General features: G+C 34.1%; 1 protein-coding gene across 5 annotated transcripts in view; it reads left to right on the forward strand.

The window, feature by feature from the left end:
* TPR (translocated promoter region, nuclear basket protein) overlaps positions 1 to 27,353 on the forward strand; it is a 61,733-nt gene that overhangs the window by 15,730 nt on the left and 18,650 nt on the right. For all 5 annotated transcript variants that reach the window (XM_009439730.5, XM_009439738.5, XM_003308639.6 and 2 more), the window contains 26 exons: positions 221 to 418; positions 1,581 to 1,688; positions 2,612 to 2,838; positions 3,767 to 3,930; positions 4,443 to 4,576; positions 4,653 to 4,801; positions 6,365 to 6,527; positions 8,098 to 8,232; positions 8,738 to 8,878; positions 9,820 to 9,985; positions 12,744 to 12,910; positions 13,917 to 14,069; positions 14,510 to 14,626; positions 15,621 to 15,824; positions 16,108 to 16,292; positions 16,725 to 16,872; positions 18,815 to 18,952; positions 19,045 to 19,176; positions 20,433 to 20,563; positions 21,964 to 22,174; positions 23,039 to 23,182; positions 23,501 to 23,699; positions 24,649 to 24,854; positions 25,063 to 25,124; positions 25,659 to 25,867; positions 26,802 to 27,074. In XM_009439730.5, coding sequence (XP_009438005.3) covers positions 221 to 418; positions 1,581 to 1,688; positions 2,612 to 2,838; positions 3,767 to 3,930; positions 4,443 to 4,576; positions 4,653 to 4,801; positions 6,365 to 6,527; positions 8,098 to 8,232; positions 8,738 to 8,878; positions 9,820 to 9,985; positions 12,744 to 12,910; positions 13,917 to 14,069; positions 14,510 to 14,626; positions 15,621 to 15,824; positions 16,108 to 16,292; positions 16,725 to 16,872; positions 18,815 to 18,952; positions 19,045 to 19,176; positions 20,433 to 20,563; positions 21,964 to 22,174; positions 23,039 to 23,182; positions 23,501 to 23,699; positions 24,649 to 24,854; positions 25,063 to 25,124; positions 25,659 to 25,867; positions 26,802 to 27,074 — 4,264 coding nt within the window. The remainder of the gene's footprint in view (positions 1 to 220; positions 419 to 1,580; positions 1,689 to 2,611; positions 2,839 to 3,766; positions 3,931 to 4,442; positions 4,577 to 4,652; positions 4,802 to 6,364; positions 6,528 to 8,097; positions 8,233 to 8,737; positions 8,879 to 9,819; positions 9,986 to 12,743; positions 12,911 to 13,916; positions 14,070 to 14,509; positions 14,627 to 15,620; positions 15,825 to 16,107; positions 16,293 to 16,724; positions 16,873 to 18,814; positions 18,953 to 19,044; positions 19,177 to 20,432; positions 20,564 to 21,963; positions 22,175 to 23,038; positions 23,183 to 23,500; positions 23,700 to 24,648; positions 24,855 to 25,062; positions 25,125 to 25,658; positions 25,868 to 26,801; positions 27,075 to 27,353) is intronic.

Here is a 27,353-nt window from a genome sequence, read left to right on the forward strand (position 1 = left end):
CTCTTCAAAATTTAATTCTCCCAAAACTTATTTTTAATCATCTTATAATTAATGGATCATTCTAGGAAAGGCTTTCTTTGGTTCCTAGTTCTGTGTAACTAACATATAGTAAACATTGCCATTTTGTGTTACTGTTAAAGAATGTTTATTATGAAACTAGATCAACTAAATATTTGCGTTGTTATGGTTAGATTTGAAACAACCCTTCGTCTACTTTCAGCTCTATAATGCTTATGTGGAAACTCAGGATCAGTTGCTTTTGGAGAAACTAGAGAACAAAAGAATTAATAAGTACCTAGATGAAATAGTGAAAGAAGTGGAAGCCAAAGCACCAATTTTGAAACGCCAGCGTGAGGAATATGAACGTGCACAGAAAGCTGTAGCAAGTTTATCTGTTAAGCTTGAACAAGCTATGAAGGTTGGTTCCATTCCTAAAATTTAGCTGTGGTAACAATACAAATGAGAAATGATTTACGAGGTATTTTTTTTTTCTTAAGGTGATTGAGTCAGAAAGATCTAAATACGATTTTCAATAAACACGTTTTGAAAGTTATCATTATGTTATTAAACACTGCTGATCACAAAACGTCATACCTTTATTTAGCAATTTTTATGTATTTCACAATTTTTATATAAAATTGTGAAAGCATTTTAACCTTTTTTTAATGCATTTGCTATGTTTTCCTTAGGATTCGCAACTAGAGAATAATAGCCAAATCTCCTAAAACTGCTCTTCAAATTAAAATAATCTCTGTGTAATAAAACTCTCCTATTTGGCATAATCATTCTTTATCAGACAGTTGTAATAGCCTGCCTAGAAATAATAATATTGTTTGACCGTAGGTAGAACTCCTTTTTTATACCATTTCACAATTTAGCGTGTCTCTATATGCATTATTTTGTTATTGCTCATTTGCTTATTAGAAGTGTTAATGAAATTCATAAATATTTTTTCTTTTTAAGAGATACTGATTGAAAAAGAGGTTATACTCTGAATGTTTTGCCTTATGGTACAACTATTAACATTACTGAGGGAAATTGTCAAGATTTCTTGAACAAGTTTTATGGAGGAAATTCAGCTAAATGAATTTATATCTACTCTTCTAAACTGATAAATTGTTTCCCTTTTGTTGGAAAAGAATATAAATATATCCCTATTTCAAAATTAAATCTCTGTTGCTGTTATAATTTAGAAGTCAGTTTAAATCCAAGTACTTTATTATATCAGCTGGTTTTTTTCTTCTTCATCAAGTGAAGTCTAGCAGTCCCACCTGCCTGAGAATATTGACTTTTTTACCAGCAGTGTAGTTTGCAAGAGAGCCCTTGGGTCCAATTAGATCTTCCTTGAATTTTTCTCTCTGTTGAAAGTGAGGGTTTTACCTGAAGCTTGTTATTGTCTGAATGAGAAATAACATGTTCAAATTTATACAAAACTTCTTTTTTAGTGGCTACAATATTATGTAGGATTTTATTTAGTGTATAAGTTGATTACTGGTGGTGTTTGAGTATTGTATGTCTTTATTACTTATATAAATCCTAGAAGGAAGTACAAAATTTTCACTTGAATTTACATTTTAAAGGAGATTCAGCGATTGCAGGAGGACACTGATAAAGCCAACAAGCAATCATCTGTACTTGAGAGAGATAATCGAAGAATGGAAATACAAGTAAAAGATCTTTCACAACAGGTTAGAATTTTTTTGTTTGTTTTCCTACTTTTAAAAACCTGACTGCCCAGTAATCTTTGAATCTGTTTGAAGGTATCTAAGATAGAACTACCATGTATGAAATTCTAATTAATTAGGATTAGTACTCGAGCAGAGTTGTACCCCCATTGTTTCTTTTCATAGCCCCTCCCTTTTTTCAAATGTTTGATAAATTTTTAAATTATACGTGTTGGTTGTAATAAATGAAGAAATAATTCAAAGATAAATAAAAGCTTTCTCCAATTTCTACCCCTCTACCCTCTGAAGTCCCAAAGTGTAGCTAAGTTAACACAGTTGTGTATTTTTTTCACATCCTTCTCTGTATGTGTATATACATGAGCATATATAAACATATGTAAGAATTATTTGATTTTACTGAAATAAAATTGGACTGTATGCATTATTCTGACACTTAACAAGCAAATCAATAAATTAATGTCTCATTCATATATTTTACCCTAATATGTGTGTGTGTACATCCATGCAATGCACAAATGTAAAAATTTCACTTGAATGGCATTATATATATGCTTTTTGTTTAAATGTCTGTTTTTCATGCTCTGCCCTATCATATATACAAAAGCACACACAAAAAAATAGATATTTGTCTCTGTGGGTTTTATGTGATCACTGTTTTACAAAACTGGAGCCATGTTTTGGGAATTGTAATTTGGCTACTTTGTAATAAGTAATAGCCTTCAATACATACTTAAAAGTAATTTTATTCTATTAAAATTTGATTGTTTAGATTTTAATATCTAAGGATGCTTTGTTTTTAAAGATAATTTGAGGCAGTACAAGTTGAAGGTTTTATAAGTAATGTTTTAATTTGAAAACTTTCATTCTAAACTTTTCCAGAATTGTAACTAATACTATTTTATAACATATTAAAACTTTGTTTTTAGATTAGAGTGCTTTTGATGGAACTTGAAGAAGCAAGGGGTAACCACGTAATTCGTGATGAGGAAGTAAGCTCTGCTGATATAAGTAGTTCATCTGAGGTAATATCACAGCATCTAGTATCTTACAGAAATATTGAAGAGCTTCAACAACAAAATCAACGTCTCTTAGTGGCCCTTAGAGAGCTTGGGGAAACCAGAGAAAGAGAAGAACAAGAAACAACTTCATCCAAGTAAGCAGTCACATACCTCAGCTTGTTGAGCAAACATTTATGAAAACCTCAGCTAGGCTCAGTGTCTCATGCCTGTAATCCCAACGTCTTGGGAGGCCTAAATGGGGTATCATTTGAGCCCAGGAGGTCGAGACCAGCCTGGACGACATAGTGAGACCATGTCTCAAAAAAAAGTAAAAAATTAGCTGGGTGTGGTGGCACATGTCTATAGTCCCAGCTACTCAGGAGACAGGCTGAGGTGGGAGGATCACTTGAACCCAGGAGTTTGAGGCTGCAGTGAAGCATGATCATGCACAGCACTCTAAGTGGGACGACAGAGTAAGACCCTGTTGCCCGCAAAAAAAATCTATGTGTTCCTAACAGTGCTAGATACTTGGGATATAGTGATATAGGGAGAAAAGAATTGAGCAACAATACCAAACAAAAAATTTCTACTCTAAGACAGATGTAATAAATAGATAATAAAATAGGCAAGTAGACAATTTGCATTCACTGTGATTAGTGCCTATCTGTGGGATCATAGAGGTAGAGGACCAGTCCTAGATTTCAGGGAGCAGACCGGCTTCATGGAGAACCTGGAGAACCTATGTAAGAATTAGTCAGAGGTTTTTTCAAAATACATGTATAATGTCTTCTAGAAGAGGAAGAATGGCTAAGAAAGCAAGAAGACTAGAGTTTGGAGTGAGTGGAACTGATTTAATTTTTACAAACAGATTTTTCAGATTGCATTGGTAAGTATAAGTACCTGAGTCCTGTGTGGTGGGGATTTAAAAAGTAGTTCATAAAGTACTCAGCGTGAGAAAAAAGGATGAGAGAGACAAAAATGGTATGATTAATGGTAGGCAAAGATGCTTGGTTAATTACAGTAGAAATTACAATCAGTTAACTCTCAGTTCAGTCCTGTGAATTAGGCCAACTTTTTCTACAGAATCACTGAGCTTCAGCTCAAACTTGAGAGTGCCCTTACTGAACTAGAACAACTCCGCAAATCACGACAGCATCAAATGCAGCTTGTTGATTCCATAGTTCGTCAGCGTGATATGTACCGTATTTTATTGTCACAAACAACAGGAGTTGCCATTCCATTACATGGTAGGTTTTTATAAAGTTATTTTAAGGAATAATTTAGAAATGTATATTAAGGGATTAATTTTGCAACATAAGCAATAGCCACTCTAATGATGGTAGCTTCAAATTTGACTACCATATATAATTACTTATAACATCCCATCAACTGTAAAACATACCATTATTTTATGTATTGCTAAAAAGAAATGCTTTCTATTGTTGAAAAAGGTGCATCTCAGAATCAATGAATTACAGTATTTATTTTGGTTATGTTTTAATGACCAAAACAGATATGTTTTAATAAAACATAAATATGGATTATGTTTTAACCCATAAATACTGAATTATCTCTAATAACCATCAAAAAATCTTAATACATTGTTTAGTAGATTCCTTATTTAAAAACTCCTATAATCTTATTGTTTCATTTCAATAAGTTTAGCTTGTTTATTTGGTAATAGTGTATTTGCAAAGAAGCGTTAAAGCTGATTTATGAAAGCCAACAAAGCATTTTATTAGTCTTTACTTTCCTGAAGCTTCAAGCTTAGATGATATTTCTCTTGCATCAACTCCAAAACGTCCAAGTACATCACAGACTGTTTCCACTCCTGCTCCAGTACCTGTTATTGAATCAACAGAGGCTATAGAGGCTAAGGCTGCCCTTAAACAGGTAAAGATCACACCTTTGTCCTGGGTTAGGTTTTTAGAGAACACAGTGTTACCTTCTCATAATCTCCAATATTTAGTTGCAGGAAATTTTTGAGAACTACAAAAAAGAAAAAGCAGAAAATGAAAAAATACAAAATGAGCAGCTTGAGAAACTTCAAGAACAAGTTACAGATTTGCGATCACAAAATACCAAAATTTCTACCCAGCTAGATTTTGCTTCTAAACGGTAAGTTTTCTTTTGTTTCAAATTAATTAAGTCTAAATGTTATACTTTACAATTCAAATCATTTAAATTCAAGAGCTAATTTGCAATAGTGTTGCTTTTTTTGTGAACCGTGTTCCAGAATGAGAACCTCTGGTAGTTCATTTTTTTCATATTGATTAATGATTCTCTAGGCAGTGCTAAGGGTTTAGCTTGTTTAATAAGTTGAGGCCAGGCGCAGCGGCTCACGCCTGTAATCCCAGCACTTTGGGAAGCCGAGGCAGGTGGGTCATTTGAGGGCAGGAATTCAAGACCAGCCTGGCCACCATGGTGAAACCCCATCTCTACTAAAAATACAAAAATTAGCTGAGCGGCAGTGGTGCATGCTTGTAATCCCAGCTACTCAGGAGGCTGAGGCAGGAGAATCACTTGAGCCCAGGAGGCAGTGGTTGCGGTGAGCCAAGATTGGGGCCACTGCACTCCAGTCTGGGCGAGAGAGTGACATTCTGTCTCAAAAAAATAAAATAAAATAAAATAAAAATAAGTTGAAGTTCATGTGAGGAATGTTGGTAGTTTACCTTCCTAAGATTAAAGGACTTGTTTCGGTAGGACTTAATTCTTTTAAAAATGCACCAGATGATGAGAGAAATGAGAGCAAATTTTATTCCACCTTTTCTATTCTAGGTAGAAGAGAAGCAAGTGCTATGTAGTTTTAGGAGAATTAATTTTCTTGGTCACATCCAAAGAAATAATAAATATTTCATGATTATTTGTTATTAAATTCATTGAATGCTTGTTAGTTTAGTTTGTTAGGACAACATTTATTTTTATATAGTACATGATAAAACTGTTTCTGTTTTATAGCAGGCAGGATATATTGCAGGCAGTTACCCCTATACATCTAATAGTTCAGCAACCCCAATTAAAGCACTTCTTTTTTCTCTGTTGATAACTCTAGCCAGCCATTATGTAAGCTTTCAAGCACATAAGAAAATAAAACTGAGGATTATAGAAGAAAAAAGGATTAGCAAAAATCCATCACTAACCCTGTATAATAACTTAATTTGCATACTGCATTGTAGTGGGTGTCTGGTGTTATCAATATTGCATTGTCATTATTTTAAATATAATTGATTTTTTAAAAATAAGATTAAAAAGTTACTTAGCATGAAATACTTTGCTTACTTAGAACTTGAACCACTACATTTGGAATTGGGAAAAAAGAATGAAGGTTTTACCTTATTACACAAGCCACTTCTTCATAAATCATAAAATTAACCCCTTTCCCATTTAGAAAAAAAAAGTGCAGCTTGCTGCCAGCACTCATTTAATTTTACATAAGCATGCTGTTTGAGGTTGAGGCAAATCTGACAGATTTTCAGTGTGAAAATAAAATAGAAAAACTGTTCCTGGAGTTATTTCTAAGCAGAATTCAACTTAACAGAAATATATATGATGTTACATTAGGATTAGAGACAATATTCTCAGGGCATTTGGGGAAATGGGTTAAGCTATTGTGAAATTTCTTCAAGGGATTAAGCTAGGATATCATTTCAGTTACTTGTAGAATTACTTTTTTCATACCAGTTATGAAATGCTGCAAGATAATGTTGAAGGATATCGTCGAGAAATAACATCACTTCATGAGAGAAATCAGAAACTCACTGCCACAACTCAAAAGCAAGAACAGATTATCAATACGATGACTCAAGATTTGAGAGGAGCAAATGAGAAGCTAGCTGTCGCAGAAGTGAGTCCAATATCCCTTGTCCAACTTGCATTATAAGTTGCATTTGACATTTCTTTAGTTTTTACTTTGAATTTTACTCACTGATAGGACTTAGGTATTTAAGAAGTTTGGAGGTTACGCCAAGTAATTAATACATAGTTTGCAAATAGCCAGTGTGCGTTAGTGGGGTGATTGTTTCTATTAAGAGAGAAGAGGGAAAGGAATTTGTTTTTCTGCTGGGCTAAGATATACTCGCAAGTCTTGCATTTCAAAATAAATTTGTAGGTCAGTGTTTGGTTCTAACAAAGATTTTTTTTTTTTTTTCTTGTTTTTTTTTTCTTGAGACAGAGTCTCACTCTGTCGCCCAGGCTGGAGTGCAGTGGCACGATATTGGCTCACTGCAAGCTCCGCCTCCCGGGTTTACGCCATTCTCCTGCCTCAACCTCCTGAGTAGCTGGGACTACAGGCGCCCACCACCACACCTGGCTAATGTTTTGTATTTTTAGTAGAGATGGGGTTTCACTGTGTTAGCCAGGATGGTCTCGATCTACTGACCTCGTGATTCGCCCGCCTTAGCCTCCCAAAGTGCTGGGATTACAGGCATGAGCCACCGTGCCTGGCCAGACGAATATGTTATTCATTCTTGCTCATCTGTAATAAAAAGCAATATAAAAATTACATTGCATTGAATTTATATTTCTGAATTTTAACTTGAATATAAATGTCCATTTGAAATTATTACTTTAAATAGTTTTGTGATGATAAATTTTTTATATAGTTTTCTTTGTTATTCAGTTATCTCTTCTGTCTTTGATCATTACTTGTAAGCTAGGTATAGTTGTCCCCCATTTTACCTGTGTAAAACAGACTCAAGAGCTAATGTATAATTTGCCTATTTTGGGACAGTCATGAGAGATGGGTTGGTTAGGACTTGAACCCATGTCTTATAATGCTCTTATAAGGCTCTATTCTTTATTTTTATCTTGCTCCAACTCCATTGTGAGGAGTGGACAGCAGCACTTTTTCAAACTGGTAGAGTGAATTTTATCATTGATCATTTATATGAATCTGTGTGTAAATATGAGTACTTGTGTGTAAATATGAGTACTTTGAGCTTTCAAAACACTCTCCCTGGTCCCCTTGAGACTCAGACTCTTGGGGTTGAGGGGAGGGAGAAACTTTAAATAGATCAATCATCACTTTTAAACAGGTACTTTGAAACCGGCTTGGATTCTAAAAGTTACATAATTTAATAGTAGTCAGGTATGAATGATTACAGCAGTCATGCAATTCTGCTTTCTTCTTCTCACATATTAAATTTTTCTTGCTGTTATTTTTTAAACTGGATTGTTAGAGCAAGGAACCATAAGTATTTGTAATTGAAAGATTTTTTCATTGATGATCCCCAATAATTTTTGCTTCGTATTTTAGCACATGAAACTGTTTTGTATTTCCTTATACAATGAGGAGGTATAGTCCCTAAGAGCATTAAAAAAAAGTAGTGATGTATGAATCATTTTAATTTTATAATCTTAATACACTTGACACCATGTTTTTCAGCTTTTTTTATTTCATTTCTACTTATGTTTAGGTAAGAGCAGAAAATTTGAAGAAGGAAAAGGAAATGCTTAAATTGTCTGAAGTTCGTCTTTCTCAGCAAAGAGAGTCTTTGTTAGCTGAACAAAGGGGGCAAAACTTACTGCTAACTAATCTGCAAACAATTCAGGTAACCAAATAAAAAGCCTATGTAGAAAAAATGTATAAAAGTTAAATTTAGATTTTTTTTATCCTCTCAATTTCCTTAATTAGAAAATTTATCCATCACTTTTGTCATCCATTATGATCATTGAATTTTGCAGTTTATTAAGACATTTAAATATTTTAAATAAAATATTGAAAGAGAATTGATTGAAACCATACATTGGTAAGTCCTCAGGTATATTTACAGTGTCCTGTGCAGTTTTACTATTTATAAGATTAATTCTTTGGTTTTTATTTTCTTTAAAACTTTGGGAAATCTGAATGACGATTTTAATATATTCCATCTCTTTCATGTATAATAGATGTTTTAATATGAAAAATACCAGAATACTTTCTTGATAAATACTGTAGATTTTAGCTGCTTCATGTAGAAATGGGTTGTAATACTGTAATTCTTTCTTGCCTTCAATTTTTATTTTTTTGTATTGCCTTTTTCTTAAGCATAACCAAAAATCTTTTCTTTGCTTTAGGGAATACTGGAGCGATCTGAAACAGAAACCAAACAAAGGCTTAGTAGCCAGATAGAAAAACTGGAACATGAGATCTCTCATCTAAAGAAGAAGTTGGAAAATGAGGTGGAACAAAGGCATACACTTACTAGAAATCTAGATGTGAGTCCATCAGAGTTCTGAATTTCTGTAGTGTGTTTATGTTCAGTAATTAATCTGGTGTGTGGACAGTCTGCCATCCAAGATGAAGCATGATTTTGAAAAACTTTGTTACTAAGTTTTTCTTGCCTCACTCTATACCCAGTAATTTTTTTATTGGGTGCCATATATTGTGAGTTTTACCATGTTGGGTGCTGAGTATTTTTGTATTCCTTTAAATCTTCTTGAGCTTTATTCTGAGATGCAGTAAAGTTAATTTAAAATGATTTGATTCTTTTGACTTTTGCCTTTTATGATGTATTAGGTGGGCCCAGAGCAGTGTGCATTCTGGAACTGAGGCCAATACTTTCATGAGTATTAGTGCCAGTGTCCATTGCAATTGTGGGGTTTTTTTAGTCTGGCTGCAGAACAGGCATTATTCTTGACTTTCTTTGAGTGATAGGTATTCTTCACTCTTAATTCCTTTGGACAATTCTTCCCCTGTCTGGGGTAAGCTCCTTATATATTTGCAGCGATCGCTACTCTGATGAATATTTAAGGAGGACCCTCTGTAGAGCTCCAGGGTACTCTGTGTGTGCAACTCTGCTGTCTTATATTCTGTTTTACAAATTTGAGCTACTTTGGTCTCCCTGGACTCTCAGATCTGTGTTCTCAATTCAGAGAGTCTCCTGGGCTCTGCCTCATTTCCTCTTCCCTGTGTCATAGCCTGGAAACTTTTAAATCAGTAAACCAAGGCAATCTAAGGTTCACCTCTTTGGTTTTCTGTCTCAGGATCTCAGTTGTTTCATGTGTTTTGTCTGGTTTTTTTTGGCTGTTTCAGGTGTGACGGTAAATCTGTTTTCTGTTACTCTCTTGGCCGAGCTCCAAAGGTCTATGAAAAGATAGTTTGAACCTTTAGTTACTTAGGAACCTAAAGAATGTTATAAGATTAATGTATTTTATAGGTTCAACTTTTAGATACAAAGAGACAACTGGATACAGAGACAAATCTTCATCTTAACACAAAAGAACTATTAAAAAATGCTCAAAAAGAAATTGCCACATTGAAACAGCACCTCAGTAATATGGAAGTCCAACTTGCTTCTCAGTCTTCACAGAGAACTGGTAAAGGTAAATAAAATAAGTAGACCAATATAATTGTAAATAAACAAGTACTTCTTGGGATTATAATATATCCTGTCAGTAAATAGCCTAATTCTTTGTGAATGCTAGTAAAATGAAACAAACAAAAAAAAAACCCAACTTTTTCTTTATATAGTGGTACTCAATTTTGGGCCTAAACTAGTAAATTTGCTGTCTTAAAAGATTCAGAATAGTTCGGCTTGGCATTTGATCAAGGTATGTACCCAGCTTTCTAATTCTTGAAACTATTTATTGATACTTTAAAAATTATTCTTTCTGAAGAGGGTTATTTGATTTTTTAACCTGGGCCCCTTGGAAATAAGGTTGCTTACCAAATCTGCAAGAATAAGTTTCTCTTAAAGAATGAGTTGATTTGTGATCTCCTTTAAAGCAGTATTCCCAATATTTGCTCGTTAGTAGCCTCAGATAAAAGATTTGTTTCATAGATTTTGCTTCCCTTTTTAAATACATCTTTCAAGTTTGAAGCATTTGTGTCTTAATAATCTTTCTATATGGTTTTATTTTGTTTTTTTTTTTTTTTTTTGAGAGAGAGTCTCGCACTTTTGCCCAGGTTGGAGTGCAGTGGCACGATCTCGGCTCGCTGCAAGCTCCGCCTTCCAGGTTCACACCATTCTCCTGCCTTAGCCTCCCGAGTAGCTGGGACTACAGGCGGCCGCCACAACGCACAGCTCATTTTTTGTATTTTTTTTTTTAGTAGAGACGGGGTTTCTCCATGTTAGCCAGGATGGTCTCAATCTCCTGACCTTGTGCTCTGCCCGCCTCGGCCTCCCAAAGTGCTGGGATTACAGGCGTAAGCCCCAGCGCCCAGCCAGTTTTATTTCTTAACACAAGGGAAATAAATAACTAATAATTGTGTGCAGACTTTCTGATTTACACAGTTTTTCAACCTATGGTGTAAAAGCAGTACACATTCAGTAGAAACTACTTCAGTACAGTATTTGTTCAGTAAATTACATGCAATACTCAACACTTCATTATAAAATAGGCTTTGTGTTAGATGATTTTGCCCAACTGTAGGCTAATGTAAGTGTTCTGAGCACATTTAAGGTAGTCTAGGCTAAGCTATAAGCTAAACTATGGTGTTCAGTGAGTTAGGTATATTAAATGCGTTTTCAACTCATGATAGTTTCAAATTATGATGAGTTTATCGGGATGTGACCCCACTGGGAGTAGAGAAGCATCTCTCTGTATCTGTCCATATATACAGACACATAAATATCTGATCCATATAAATAATGGGTGTATAATTATCTAGTAGATAATTATATACTTTCCTGTTGATATCATGTGATAAAACATTCTTTCCAATTCACAGTTTTCTGCCTATTTGATGTACTTACAATAAAAATTGGGCTAAATTTTAGATTTAAGATTTAGTGTTTTAGAGTAAATAATGTTTAATTATTGGGAGAACACACCCCCAATCTTTCAGCGTAGGTTCTTTCTATTTTCTATGAGTGTCGGCTGGCTGAGAAATAGAGACAGTACAAAGAGAGGAATTTTACAGCTGGGCTGCCAGGGGTGACATCACATATCTAGGACCATGATGCCGGCCTGAGTCTCAGACCAGCAAGTTTTTATTAAGGGTTTTAAAAGGGGAGGTAGTGTAAGAACAGAGAGTAGGTACAAAGATCACATGCTTCAAAGAGCAAAAGCAGAACCACTGATAAGGATCTAACAAAGATCACAGGGCAAAGGGCAAAAGCAGAACCACTGATAAGGGTCTGTGTTCAGCCCTGCATGTATTATCTTGATAAACATCTTAAACAACAGAAAACAGGGTTCCAGAGCAGAGAACCGGTCTGACCACAAATTTACCAGGGCTGAGTTTTCCCAACCCTAGTAAGCCTGAGGGTTCTGCAGGAGACCAGGGCTTATCTCAGTCCTTATCTCAACTGCACAAGACAGACATTCCCAGAGCGGCTGTTCATAGACCTCCCCCCAGGGACGCATTCTTTTCCCAGGGTATTAATATTCCTTGCTAGGAAAAGAATTTAGCGATATCTCTCCTACTTGCACGTCCGTTTATAGGCCCTCTGCAAGAAGAAAAATATGGCTCTTTTTTTTCCCAGCCCCACAGGCAGTCAGACCTTATGGTTGTCTTCCCTTGTTCCATAAAAATTGCTATTATTCTGTTCTTTTTCAAGGTGCACTGATTTCATATTGTTCAAACACACATTTTACAATCAATTTGTACAGTTAACAGTTATCACAGTGGTCTTGAGGTGACATACATCCTCAATTTAGGAAGATAATAGGATTAACAGATTAAAGACAGGCATAAGAAATTATAAAAGTATTATTTGAGAACTGATAAATGTCCATATTAAGATGAAATCCTCACAATTTATGTTCCTCTGCCACGGCTCCAGCTGGTCCCTCCATTCGGGGTCCCTGACTTCCCATAACATTTAATAAATTAAGAATTCTGTCATTTCTTCATATAGCTAACTCAGTTTAGTGGAAATATTTGATTGTTCTCTTTTGAATATCCTTTTCTTAATTTTTGTAACAGATTTAAAATATTAATATTTGAATTTTTTTGTTTTTGAGGAAGTAACATAACAAAGTACCTGCTTTTATTTTGGTATTCGGCATGGATTGAAATATACTTTCTAAATATATCTGTATTTGAACCTTAATGCTAATTTCATAAGCTCTTTATAACAGTCATCTCTAATACTATTGAAAATGTTAATTTTAACAGAGCTGTTATGTCTTTTAGGTCAGCCTAGCAACAAAGAAGATGTGGATGATCTTGTGAGTCAGCTAAGACAGACAGAAGAGCAGGTGAATGACTTAAAGGAGAGACTCAAAACAAGTACGAGCAATGTGGAACAATATCAAGCAATGGTTACTAGTTTAGAAGAATCTCTGAACAAGGAAAAACAGGTATGTATAATTCTGAATTCAGAATTCAATCTCAACACATTTGTTAACTTTGTTTTTAGTAACTAGAGGACTGCTTTGTAAGGCATTCGTATGAATTAGACCAGGGTCATTGCCTTTAACCTTGTGAAAGTACTTGAGTCTCATAAGCCAGATAAAACAAAAACACACAAAATTCATGAAGCAAGGAGGTTATCCTTGCTGTAGGAATGGTCCAGATCAAATGTTGAGGAGACTGAGAGGTAAGGATTGTTATTTGTCTTCTGGGTATGCATGCCTTCACCAGAGAGATGGCATTTGTGCAGGCAAAGCCTTGAATGTGAAGGTATCTGTATAGAAAAATAGAGTAGAAAGGTATTTTACGTAATGGGAACCCTCAGCCATGGTAGAAAGGCTTCAGAAGATGACAATTTGTAAAGTGAGTAGTGAGGGGATACAGTTATAAATGTAGTTGATAATCAAATGTGAAAGGTTTTGAATATCATGTTAAATTATGTTCTGTAGGTTTATTAAGAGCCATTGATTTTTTTAACATGTCATAATCAGATTTTTCTTCTTTTTTTTGGTTAGAAAATTAATGTGGTAGATTGGAAGATACAGTGTTAATTTTGAAGGCTGTAGCAATAGTCTAGGGCTTCAATTTTAAAAGATCCTTTTGTGGTTGACATCATTGTAAATAAATCAAAATGTGTGAGGAAAATACCTTTCGTTTGTAGAATAGATGGATTTGGCAAGTGGATATGAGGATTGAGGGAGAAATGAGAGATTGGAAATTTCATTTCAAAAGAGAAAAATGGCCAGTAGCCAAGTTGAATGGTAAATGCTTGTAGATTTATATGGTGTTTTTGCTTGTTGTTGAATCTTCTAATCACCTTCGATGGATTCTTTTTTTAATATACAACAAACATTAATTTTATTACTTCTCAAATTAGTTTTGATTTGGAGAAAATAATTGTATGTCTTTAAATGTGTGTAATTTTTATATCCTACTGTTTGTAATATGGTAAAGGTGACAGAAGAAGTGCGTAAGAATATTGAAGTTCGTTTAAAAGAGTCAGCTGAATTTCAGACACAGTTGGAAAAGAAGTTGATGGAAGTAGAGAAGGAAAAACAAGAACTTCAGGATGATAAAAGAAGAGCCATAGAGAGCATGGAACAACAGGTAAATAGGTTAACCATATTAATTTTTTTTTTTTAACTTGTAAGGATTTGAATTCTTTTAACTAAGTCATTAGTTGCCATTTAGTTCATCTCAACAGAAATTTATTGAACACATAGGCAAAATTTTAGTTTTATGTTTTACTGTTTTCTATACCTCTATATACATTTCCCATTGAAATTTTTAGACTACTTTACAGAAATAGGTATCAGTGGTTCTTTTTAAAAGCCCCTACCTGAGACTTGACTTATGCAAATGTTAGGGAATGGATATGGAGTTGCAAAACTGATTATATCAGGGTGTAAACATTTTAAATTTAGCAGCAGTTTTTTGGGCTAATTGGATCTTAAAAAATGAGACTTCAATTTAGTAACATTACAATACAGTATTTTCTAAGTAAGTTTGCAATTAATTTTGGTTTTAATCTTGTTCTTTCTGTTTAGTTATCTGAATTGAAGAAAACACTTTCTAGTGTTCAGAATGAAGTACAAGAAGCTCTTCAGAGAGCAAGCACAGCTTTAAGTAATGAGCAGCAAGCCAGACGTGACTGTCAGGAACAAGTAAGTATAGCCAATCATTGAGAAATGAACTTTGATTCTAGAGAATGATTCTTGAAGTATATGTATGCATTATGAGAACTGGTGGACCTTACAAAAATTCAAGGTAATTTCCACTTTTGTGGAACTTAGACAAGACAAATTGAAAAGTATAGATGAAGGCTAAAACATAGGGCAATATTCATTAACAAAGCAATCTTGACAATGGGAAAATAAAAACAGGACTAGGAGACTAAAATTTGTACTTGGCTCTCATTTGCAAAAATTATTTTACTATTGTCCTTCACTAGATCTGATTATAAAATTATAGATACAGTTGATTAGAGGCAACCTTTGCTAACAAAACAAGAACCTCTTGATAACATTGTTAATGCATTACCAAGTTTGTGCAGATATCTATATACTATTTATAAAATGTTAAAAAAGTGTCATTATTTTGAGTGTATGTATGTATGTGCACAAAGTATTGAAGCTTTTAATAATTTTTTTATGAACAGGAAATGATAAAACAATTCAGGATTCAGAGTTACTAAAATGGTAGGATGGGATAGGAGTACATTTGAGCATATTGGTAATGTTCTTATTTTAAGTTGGGTGTCATGTTAATAGCTATTCATTTGCTTACTATTCTTTATTGCCTATATATATGTAACGTGTATATTGCTATTTTAAAATGTAATACAGGGAAGAAATGCTTCAAAGTAAATTTCATTAAAATCAATGGATCTATAATTTAGTACTTATATAGCTGAGTTATGTTTAGCTTCTTATATCAAAAAGTTTGTCCAAATTGCTACAGTCTTCTAAGCTTCATTTCTGACAGTTTTATAATATTAAGTAACTAAAGCATTAACTTTTAATTATTTTCTTATTTTGCTACATTTAGATTGTCTTTACTTTTATTATTTAAAAAGTCCAATGTGTATCTTTGGACAAGTGCTAACTAGTTTTATGGATTTTTAATCTTTGTTATCAATTGGGTAATAATTTCTTATAGGCTAAAATAGCTGTGGAAGCTCAGAATAAGTATGAGAGAGAATTGATGCTGCATGCTGCTGATGTTGAAGCTCTACAAGCTGCGAAGGAGCAGGTTTCAAAAATGGCATCAGTCCGTCAGCATTTGGAAGAAACAACACAGAAAGCAGAATCACAGTTGTTGGAGTGTAAAGCATCTTGGGAGGAAAGAGAGAGAATGTTAAAGGTATTATTGTAAATCTGAATAGAATGTTCTGTCGAATTGAAAGAGTTGTTTTTTTATTTATTTTATAATGTTTTGAGATGGAGCCTCGCTCTGTCACCCATGCTGGAGTGCAATGGCGTGACATTGGGTCACTGCAGTCTCCACCTCCCGGGTTCAAGCAATTCTCCTGCCTCAGCCTCCCAAGTAGTCGGGATTACAGGCATTAGCCACCGCGCCTGGCCAAGTTGTTTTTTTTAAATGTGCATTGGAAAATCTGCTATTCTGATAGACTCTTGGCTTGCAGGATGAAGTTTCCAAATGTGTATGTCGCTGTGAAGATCTGGAGAAACAAAACAGATTACTTCATGATCAGATCGAAAAATTAAGTGACAAGGTCGTTGCCTCTGTGAAGGAAGGTGTACAAGGTCCACTGAATGTATCTCTCAGTGAAGAAGGAAAATCTCAGGAACAAATTTTGGAAATTCTCAGGTAAATCATGTTCTTACTGCTTCATTTCTGTGGTATAACAACTATGAAATGAAACTACAAATGCATAAATTAGAGAAGGAGATTATACACGATTTTGATATAAAGTTCATTCTTATATTTGTCAAAGAACTCATAACTTTTAACATTTACACATATTAAACAAGTGACTTTAAAGTTGAATCTGATAGTAAGAACTAGAGCAGTTTTCTCTTGAAAAACTAAATGCCTTTCAGATCATTTTAGAGATAAACATTCTAAAGCCAGTGTCTATAAAAGAAAATAGAAATACATCTCCCATTATTATTTATTATTAATGAAAATGTGTAATAGTTATTAAAGTCAATGATTTTTGTCATCTTACCAAATTACCTACGTTTTGAAATGTTGGCTTTTTAAAATTCACATAAAATTTTAATATCTGTATTTTTGTAGATTTATACGACGAGAAAAAGAAATTGCTGAAACTAGGTTTGAGGTGGCTCAGGTTGAGAGTCTGCGTTATCGACAAAGGGTTGAACTTTTAGAAAGAGAGCTGCAGGAACTGCAAGATAGTCTAAATGCTGAAAGGGAGAAAGTCCAGGTAGGTATATTGAGCTTTAAGAAAGCACTTGTTAAATCAAAAGAGAAGCACTCATTTATATCTCTACCATTTAACGTAATGTAAAATTTAACTTGAAGTAAGCATTCTTCTAAACTTGTAAATTCATTAAGCATTTGTTAAACACTAATATAGTATAGTGCTTAAAAGTAAAGGCTCTGTAACCAAACTGCCTGGTTTCAGATTCTAGCTTCATACCGTTAGCTGTGGCCTTCGGTACATTGTTTAACTTCCCTGCTCTTAGTTTCTTCATCTGTAATATTTGGATAATAATGAGGATTAATTGAGTTTGTGCACATGAAGCATTTAGAAGCATGTCTGGTATGTAGTGGGTGCTTAATAAATTCCAGCTATCTTAATTTATTATAGTTATGGATTATACGTGTGGATAGTCATTCTAGGATAAAGTGATTTAAACTGCTACAGAATATCTTTCTCACCCAAGGAGCAAAAAGTAGTAAAAACTAACAACCAAAGGAAAAGAAGCTGTGGTAGTGAAATGGATGATAATAACACAAGCTTGACTCCTTACCCCACACTACCACCCAAAGCTTATTGTTGAGTTACTTCATTCTTAGGAGCTACAGTAATATACCCCCACCTCTAGAAGGAAGGAAATTAAGATCTTAAAACATTTATCTTCTTTTAACTGATGAGTAGTCAAAATGACTGTTAAGAAGAAACCATTGAACAGGGAAAAGTAAATAATGAATTTTATGGGATTTATGTGTTCAGCAAAAGCTAAAGGTTCCAGAATTATATCCTGTTTAATTCAAATGTATCTCACCATGGAAATAATAGAGCCTCCAGTTCAATAGAGTTAATACTTGGAGGAAAAGGGACAGAATCAGAGTCTCTAACAAAGACTGCATATTGTTTCAGTCTTTTCCACTTCATTTTTTATTCCTTTGGGCTATAGAAAGTAAATACTAGAAAATGCCCGCCTACGAACAAGTTCATAGGGGGAAACCAACTCTTAAATACAGGAAGAAAAGAGTCAACAAGTAACATAGATTATATAAAAAATAATATAATGGGCCGGGCATGGTGGCTCATGCCTGTAATCCCAGCACTTTGGGAGGCCAAGGCGGGTGGATCATGAGGTTAGGAGATTGAGACCATCCTGGCTAACACGGTGAAACCCCGTCTCTACTAAAAATACAAAAAAATTAGCTGGGCATGGTGGTGGCAGGCACCTGTAGTCCCAGCTACTCGGGAGGCTGAGGCAGGAGAATGGCGTAAATCCGGGAGGCGGAGCTTGCAGTGAGCCGAGATCACACCACTGGACTCCAGTCTGGGCGACAGAGCGAGACTCCATCTCAAAAAAAAAAAAAAAAATTATAATAGTAATGTAATGTCTGTCTAAGCATGAACAGTGTAGCATGGCAACCATGAAATATGCTATAGCTTTAAAAATAGTGGGGGAAGAAAGTAATACCAAGTGCAGAAGATGGATAATTATAACCTATGAGAAGGAAGAAATTCTTCACAGATAATTCAGTAAAATTTCTCATAGCCAAAGTGATGAAACAATGGATCAAAATGAAGAGAGATTTCTGAACAAGAGGGAATAAACTGAGGATTAGAATAACATTTTAGAACTAATAAATTTAGTGCAGCAAGGAAAAAAAGATACAGAAAGGTAAATAGAGATTTGGATTAATGTTTTTACCTAATGTTAATACTTTGTTGGTGGGATTTGTAGCATCTTTTCACTTTTGTCTTTGTAATTCTTGTATTTGTTTAAAGTCTGCAGTTAGCATGCCTCACAGAAAAGTAAACGTGAACTTTCAAAAATTTTAGTTCTAAAAGTTGAAACTTAAATCCTCTTTATTTTGTCATAGGGAGGATTTGAGCTCATAGGAACAGGTAGACTTTCAACTATTGTTAGATGTTGGTATGTATATTTATTTGAAATGTTTAGGTAACTGCAAAAACAATGGCTCAGCATGAAGAACTGATGAAGAAAACTGAAACAATGAATGTAGTTATGGAGACCAATAAAATGCTAAGAGAAGAAAAGGAGAGACTAGAACAGGATCTACAGCAAATGCAAGCAAAGGTTTGTTGCTTGGTTATCAAGAGTGGAAGCATGTTGTTTTTAATAATAAATGAATTTTTACATTTGTTGTTAAATATTGGCATGATTTTCAGGTGAGGAAACTGGAGTTAGATATTTTACCCTTACAAGAAGCAAATGCTGAGCTGAGTGAGAAAAGCGGTATGTTGCAGGCAGAGAAGAAGCTGTTAGAAGAGGATGTCAAACGTTGGAAAGCACGTAACCAGGTAAATGCAGTTAAAACTCTTCCAAAACATGGAAACACGTGTTTTTAATAATAGGGGAAACTTAGGGGAATAAAAATATTTGAGGAATTAGTGAAAATTACTGTGTTTATTAGTGAAAGTCTATTATGTTATTAATACATGTGAATACGTGACAGATGTTAAACTTATAACCCAATTTATGAAAAATTTTGGTTATATTATATATATTTCTAAAAAGCAGTTATTTTCCATAATTTTAAAGTTTTAGCCTTTCATTTTATCTCTAAAATATTTTTATACATGAAAATAGAAATCTGAGGCCAGACATGGTGGCTCGTGCCTGTAATCCCAGCACTTTCTGAAGCCAAGATGGGAGGATTGCTTGAGCCCAGAAGTTTGAGACCAGCCTGGGCAATGTAGTGAGACTCCAACTCTACAAAAAATTAAAAATTAGCTGGGCATGGTGGTACATGCCTGTAGTCCCATCTACTTGGGAGGCTGAGGTCAGAGGATTACTTGAGCCCAGGAGGTCGAAGCTGCAGTGAGTTGTGATCATGCCACTGCTTGCTAGCCTGGGTGAGAGAGGGAGACCCTGTCTCAAAAAAAAAAAAGCAAAATAGGAATCTGTATAATTTATTGAATTTATTGAAGCACTTTAAAAAGACTTGTTCACTGGAACGTTTTTAGGGAGATGAAACCATGTAACATACTGTGGTTCGAAACTCCAGCCCTTTATTCAAACAAAAGGTTAGAAATCTGCCTTGCATGTATTATTTATATGACTTGAGAGAGTTTCTTAACCTCTTGGAGCTTTAGTTTTCCCTTATCACCTTTTGTGTGATAAAAATTTAACAAATGTGAGGGACATTACCTGGCATCTACAGAAGGTTTGTGTGTTTAACTTGTAATGCATTGTCTATATTTTTTTTCTTGTAAATGTCACTTCAATGAAATTAGGTACTTAATATTGAAAGTTTTGATTCTTCAGATCCCTTTATTTGGCTTCTTTGTAACTAATATGAAATGTTTATTCACAAATATGAAAAAATAATGAGCATTTAATGACATTTTATTTTTTTTTCCTCTTGTATTGTGGGTAGACTTCTTAGCCAAACAAGCCAAAGCTTAGTTTGATCTTAGTATCTTGTAGTTCCATGCTTGATTACTTTACATGCAGGACACCTAATGTAAACATAATCAGATATTCTGCCATTTTATTATAGCACATTTGTTTCATAAAACCTACAAAAATCAAGTATGCATTTTTGTTGTTCTAGCATCTAGTAAGTCAACAGAAAGATCCAGATACAGAAGAATATCGGAAGCTCCTTTCTGAAAAGGAAGTTCATACTAAGCGTATTCAACAATTGACAGAAGAAATTGGTAGACTTAAAGCTGAAATTGCAAGGTATATGGAAAGAAGCCTTAAATCATATATAATATAAAAGAAGTTTATTTTACTTATTTATGTGACTCCCCAAGTGCCTGCCTCCTGGTTTTAGAAAGAACGGAAAGTGCTAGAGCACCTATATCTGACTTCCATCTACTTTGTAGAGTCAAGCAGTGATTTAATATTATGCCTTTGTATATAAAATATATATTAGACTATCCTCATAATTATTTCTCTATATTTTATTTTTTAAAGAGCTACTCAGTAGAAGTCTGAAGCTAAATTTACAGCTATCAAAAACTTACAAGGAGGTTTTTTTTTCTTTTGGTTAGCTTATATTTGTGACTCTATAAGGGAAGTGGGTTTTATTACTTTGGCTTTTGTGTTCCTTTTTGTGGAGAACAGTGTTTCCCTCTGTTGCCCAGGCTGGTCTCAAACTCCTGGGCTCAAGCTGTCCTACCACTTCTGCCTCCCTAAGCGCTGGGATTATAGGCATGAGCCATCATGCCTGGCCAAGGGAAGCTTGTAAGTCTAATTTTTTCTCACATGAACTAATAGCAAAGTATTGCCCCTTTAAAATTAAGAAATTAAACATTAAAATTAATGTTTCTGGTTTACCTTTTGTAAGCTTTAGTGTAATTTGTCCATATCATGGTCCCACTTATATATTGCTTTACAACTTACAAATTTTTGTGATATATATACGTACATTCTCTTTATAGCAATCATCTAGCATGTTAAGTAGGAGAGTTATATTTTAATCTTAAAAATGAGGAGCCTAAGATTCAAAAAGATTGACTACCTAATTCAGGCCATCTGATTTCAAGTTCAGTTCAGAATTAACCCATACTCTTAATTCAGGCCATCTGATTTCAAGTTCACTTCAGGATATAGTACAGGGGTTGGCAAACTGTAGCCCATAGACCAAATGTGGCCCATGATTTGGTTTTGTACAGCCTATAAGCTAAGAATGATTTTTATATTTTTAAAGCATTGTTTAAGAAAAATACAGCAAAGACTTTGTGGCTTGCAAAGCATAACATTCTATCCGGCCCTTTTACAGAAAAAATTTGACAATACTCAGTGCAGTAGGAAGAGGGTAGGTTTTGCTCTTAAAGCAAGTCTGAATTAAAATCTGGGTACCATCACTTGATTTTAGTTTGTAAAATTGCGCATGTTACTTGACCATTGGTAGCTCTGTTTTTCTCATCTCTAAAATGTGCATGTAAACCTATGTAATAAGATCTTGCCGAAGGGCTGTAAATTCGTAAGGTCTTACCTTTGAAGTATATGGGTATTTTTTAGGATTTTCAAAAAAAAATGTTATTAAAGCAGTATAACATAAAGTTACATTGGACTTCAAACTTTGAAAAATGTCTCATATATTTAATCTTTCTTCTTTCCTTCATTTTTTAAAGATCAAATGCATCTTTGACTAACAACCAGAACTTAATTCAGAGTCTGAAGGAAGATCTAAATAAAGTAAGAACCGAAAAGGAAACCATCCAGAAGGACTTAGATGCCAAAATAATTGATATCCAAGAAAAAGTCAAAACTATTACTCAAGTTAAGAAAATTGGACGTAGGTACAAGACTCAATATGAAGAACTTAAAGCACAACAGGATAAGGTATTTTGAAGAAACTTATCTTACAAAAAAAAATTAGGATGAATGTTATGAAATCTTATTTCTTTGTAATTTTGAATATTACTAGCTTTTAGATACCAAACTCGTGTAAGCATGTATATCTTTATTTAAGATTAGTTCTTTAATATGTCTGAAAATGCATTATAAACTCACAAATTTTGGTAAATACTAGATAGTTCAGTCTTCACCTTTCAAATACTCTCCATTTTCAAAGCTATGTTCTTATAACTCATTGCTAATTAGAATTGTGTATATTAAAAAATGGTGACTAATCTGGTTTTGTATAGTTTTAAATAAATTGTTTATGTTAACCACCTATCAAAATTCAGAAATCTTTGTTATATTTTGAATCTAAATATTGTTTTTAATTCCTGAAGGTAAGGAATTTGTATGTTGAGAATTATGTATTTATTTCATGTTGGATTAGAAAATAAATATAAAGAAAAAAAATTCACAATTACTACCCCTTTGTTTTAGCCACTATTAGTACATTAGTATCCCTTTTCATACATGTAAGCGACGTTTTTCCAAAGAAATAATATTATATGCTTATATTCTTTTGTATACTTTTTTCACTTGATTCATTATCATGAAAATACAGTTAAGTGTTGAAAATTCAACTGTAATGCATCATTTTGATTAGCTGTTTAGTATTCAGTTATGTGGAAAACCATAACTAGTTCCCCATTTTTGGAGATTACAGTTGTTTCATAGAAAATTCTGTTTTGAATACCTTCAGGGATAAAATTTCTTTGCAAAGCTGTGACTATTTTCTTAGACAAACTTGCAGAAATGGAATTACTGAATATAAATATGTGAGTGTATTATTACTGTTTGTTGTCTTAGGTTATGGAGACATCGGCTCAGTCCTCTGGAGACCATCAGGAGCAGCATGTTTCAGTCCAGGAAATGCAGGAACTCAAAGAAACGCTCAACCAAGCTGAAACAAAATCAAAATCACTCGAGAGTCAAGTAGAGAATCTGCAGAAGGTATGAGTGTGAGAACAGTCTGTTCCTAATTCTTTCCTGTTATACACCTAAAGAAATATGTGTTAACTACTGACACTTTCTCTTACCATGTGGGAATGGATACATTTTATTCTTTTTACTTTGAATGGCTCATGTATGTAAGTAGTACCCAATCATCTTCAAGTGTGCATTTAGTTGGTCTGACCACCATTTTTATACTTATACTTCCATTTAATCTTTTAAAAAGCAAATTAATAAGTTATACTTTAAGTTGCTACCACATACAGTTTATATTGAAATGATTGAATTCCATGGTGAATACTTTGTTTTCCTTTAAAGACATTATCTGAAAAAGAGACAGAAGCAAGAAATCTCCAGGAACAGACTGTGCAACTTCAGTCTGAACTTTCACGACTTCGTCAGGATCTTCAAGATAGAACCACACAGGAGGAGCAGCTCCGACAACAGATAACTGAAAAGGAAGAAAAAACCAGAAAGGCTATTGTAGCAGCAAAGTCAAAAATTGCACACTTAGCTGGTAAATATCTGTTTAAAGTTTGAACTTGGTAGTGAAAGTTGATTATGTGTTGCAGGCTTAAAACTAAATGGAATAGAAATAAAAGGTATCTACTTATGAAGGGTGTTTGTGTGTGTATGTGTGCTTTAAATATTAGGAATAATTAGTTGGACACAAAGAGCAATCCTAATTTTCAAGTGATGAGGATATCCTTGATATGATGAAATTTTTCTCAATTGTTGGCTGGCAGTAGATAATGGAATACTGCTATCCTTCTGCTTTCATGGATAACAATTCTGTCTTGTGACAGAGATCCTTTGAGCCCAGACCATGTCTAGAAACCTTATGTAGACTGCATAAAGATCTTTACCAGCCCAGGGATTTTTTTGTGCCTCGTTTGGTGGAGGGCCCCTCTAGCTTTTCAGGGAGAGTATCATGTCAAATTTATGAAGAACCTAGTTCTTCAAGGCTCAGGGCTTTATTCAGCCTTGCCTATCAGTCTGCTGAGTAGTTAAATAAAATGTCAAATCAGTTGGATTTTGTTACAGGCATTTTTTTAAAATGATCTCTAAGACAGTGTCCTAACAACTTACTTGATTTTAAAAGTTCTTGAATTATTTTTAAACAGTGCTGTAGATTATATGAAATAAAAATTTTGCAATTCGTAGTAATGAATTGCATGATACATTGAAATATAAACGGGCTTCTGTTAACTAGGATCTTTAGCTTTTTGAGATTTTAGTTAGGAAAAAGTAAATTTTTATGTTGGAATAAGTATATTTTATATTCTAGTAATAAGTTAAAACATGAATGTACTTAGAACTTTGCTCATTGAGATGTATGATGTATCATAACTAATGTAGATGTTATAGTAGTAGAATCTGATGTGACCATGTGCCAATTAAGTGCATAAATGCTATTTTAAATGTTTGATTATAATATTAATATAATCACCTGGTTACTTCTTTAGGTGTAAAAGATCAGCTAACTAAAGAAAATGAGGAGCTTAAACAAAGGAATGGAGCCTTAGATCAGCAGAAAGATGAATTGGATGTTCGCATTACTGCACTAAAGTCCCAATATGAAGGTCGAATTAGTCGCTTGGAAAGAGAACTCAGGGAGCATCAAGAGAGACACCTTGAGCAGAGAGATGAGCCTCAAGAACCTTCTAATAAGGTGATTAGCTAATTCTGCTTAAGTAACAAATTGTTTTTCTTTGTACATTTTACTTGAAAGTGCTTGGTGATATAGGAGCCTTTGTCAGTGAATTTTGGCTAAAATTCAATATATGCGGAGAGAATTAACAATAATGACAATTTTTTTGTGGCATTTTTAGTGGACTCTTGTGGGCTAGGAACAACAATCAAGAGCTTTCTCTTTATAGGTCCCTGAACAGCAGAGACAGATCACATTGAAAACAACTCCAGCTTCTGGTGAAAGAGGAATGTGAGTTTTAGTTATTTCATAGTCTGTTATTTTTCTTTTAAAGCTCAGGGAATATCTAGTGATCTTTCTGTTTAGGAAAAAGAAATCTGTGGATTCTATTGTAAAAACATACACTAAAGAGTTGTTTTCTCTGCAGAACTGTATCATGTATTTGCCAGCTTGTTTTCACCATACTTTCAGTCCTATCAGATGAAGCTTTGTGACAGAGAAAACGTCTCTCATCTTTTAGTTTACAATTGGTTTCTAAGTTAGGCTGCTACTGATTTTCCCCGTGATGTTACATGATGACAGATAGAAAATGCTGGGCTGAGACTTGGGTTCAGCAATTCAACAGCTAGATACATGTTACATTGTCAGGATGCACCACTCTGGAGCATTCCCTGTGTAGTTTTTAATGCTTAAATTCAAAACAGCTTTAATAAGGCTCTGAAATATTTAGTGAACAAAAAAATGGAGACCTATACTCACTGTGTTTTTAAAAGCATTTGCATAATAATTTGTTATTAATTATTCTTCCATTTTCTCCTCTATAAGTGCCAGCACATCAGACCCACCAACAGCCAATATCAAGCCAACTCCTGTTGTGTCTACTCCAAGTAAAGTGACAGCTGCAGCTATGGCTGGAAATAAGTCAACACCCAGGGCTAGTATCCGCCCAATGGTTACACCTGCAACTGTTACAAATCCCACTACTACCCCAACAGCTACAGTGATGCCCACTACACAAGTGGAATCACAGGAAGGTTAGTAAAATAATACAGATCTGATGAGACTGATTGCTTATTTAGATTTATTATGAGAAGATGACAGTAATTTCAAAGACAAATGAAGCATCCACTACAGCTGAAGTCACGTCATTGTAAAAATGGGTGTTTAATATTTGAAGGACATACTTCTAGGACCAAAATTTTCACTTGTAATGACAAAGAATATATGAAATCCACTTTGGAAAATCATACTGAATTACTGGCTCAACCCAACATTGCTTTCTCACTGAAACTGACCATTTCATTGCTTTCTTCAATTTTTTCCCATGACACTCTTGTTATTCATTATAGCAATTACAACTTTGTATTTTATTCTGTGGTATACATGCTTTTTACTCCACTACATTGAGCTCCTCAAGGGCAAAAATTTCGGCTTCTTATTGTTTAATCCCTTTACCTAACTCCACAGTAGGTGTTCAGTAAAACTTTGCTACCTGCATATTTCCTTAGATTCTTATCTTGACAAATGTTAGAATTCAGTAAATTATTCAAGTATTTCTGTGCTGTGAAAGTAGAGAATGTTTTATTTCAGCTACATCCAATAAACTAAATATATTACTAATTAAATTTACTATCTGTTATATCAATTAAAAACTAAATGATGCTTAATGAAAAATTCTAATTTTACTTTGAGCTTAATTTCATTAATTTTATTCAACAGTAATTTGAATGAATAGATGCAAAATCAGTTCCAGATATTTATTTAATTCAGGCAACATTTTATTGCATGCTACCATATCAATTACATAGGGAATATAAAAATGCATAATACATTACCTTTACCTACAATGTATTTGTCTACCAAGTGCCAAATCTGTGTGAAAGGTGACATGTACCACAGAATAGGAAGGATAATTTCAGCTTTGATAAAAGTAGAAGGCTTATATTCAGCATTATAATTATTTTTCAGCTATGCAGTCAGAAGGGCCTGTGGAACATGTTCCAGTTTTTGGAAGCACAAGTGGATCTGTTCGTTCTACTAGTCCTAATGTCCAGCCTTCTATCTCTCAACCTATTTTAACTGTTCAGCAACAAACACAGGCTACAGCTTTTGTGCAACCCACTCAACAGAGTCATCCTCAGATTGAGCCTGCCAATCAAGAGTTATCTTCAAACATAGTAGAGGTTGTTCAGAGTTCACCAGTTGAGCGGCCTTCTACTTCCACAGCAGTATTTGGCACAGGTAAAATTAATTTTAAAATGAAGTCAGAGTAGACCTATGCATTTATAAGATCTTGAGTATATATATCTTGAGTATTCTTTGTACAAATGAAGTTAGAATAGACCTACGCAATTATAATATCTTGGATATAATACGTATCACAAGTATTCTTTGTGCATACATGCTTTCTACCAGGAATTAGAATGAATGAATATATTACTAACATTTTATTTCATGTTTACTACTGAATATGACTATTTTAAATCAGTTGTTTGTCATTAAGATGATTCTCCCCCTCCA

Source organism: Pan troglodytes, chromosome 1 (assembly GCF_028858775.2).
Source record: "Pan troglodytes isolate AG18354 chromosome 1, NHGRI_mPanTro3-v2.0_pri, whole genome shotgun sequence".
Lineage (NCBI taxonomy): Eukaryota > Metazoa > Chordata > Mammalia > Primates > Hominidae > Pan > Pan troglodytes.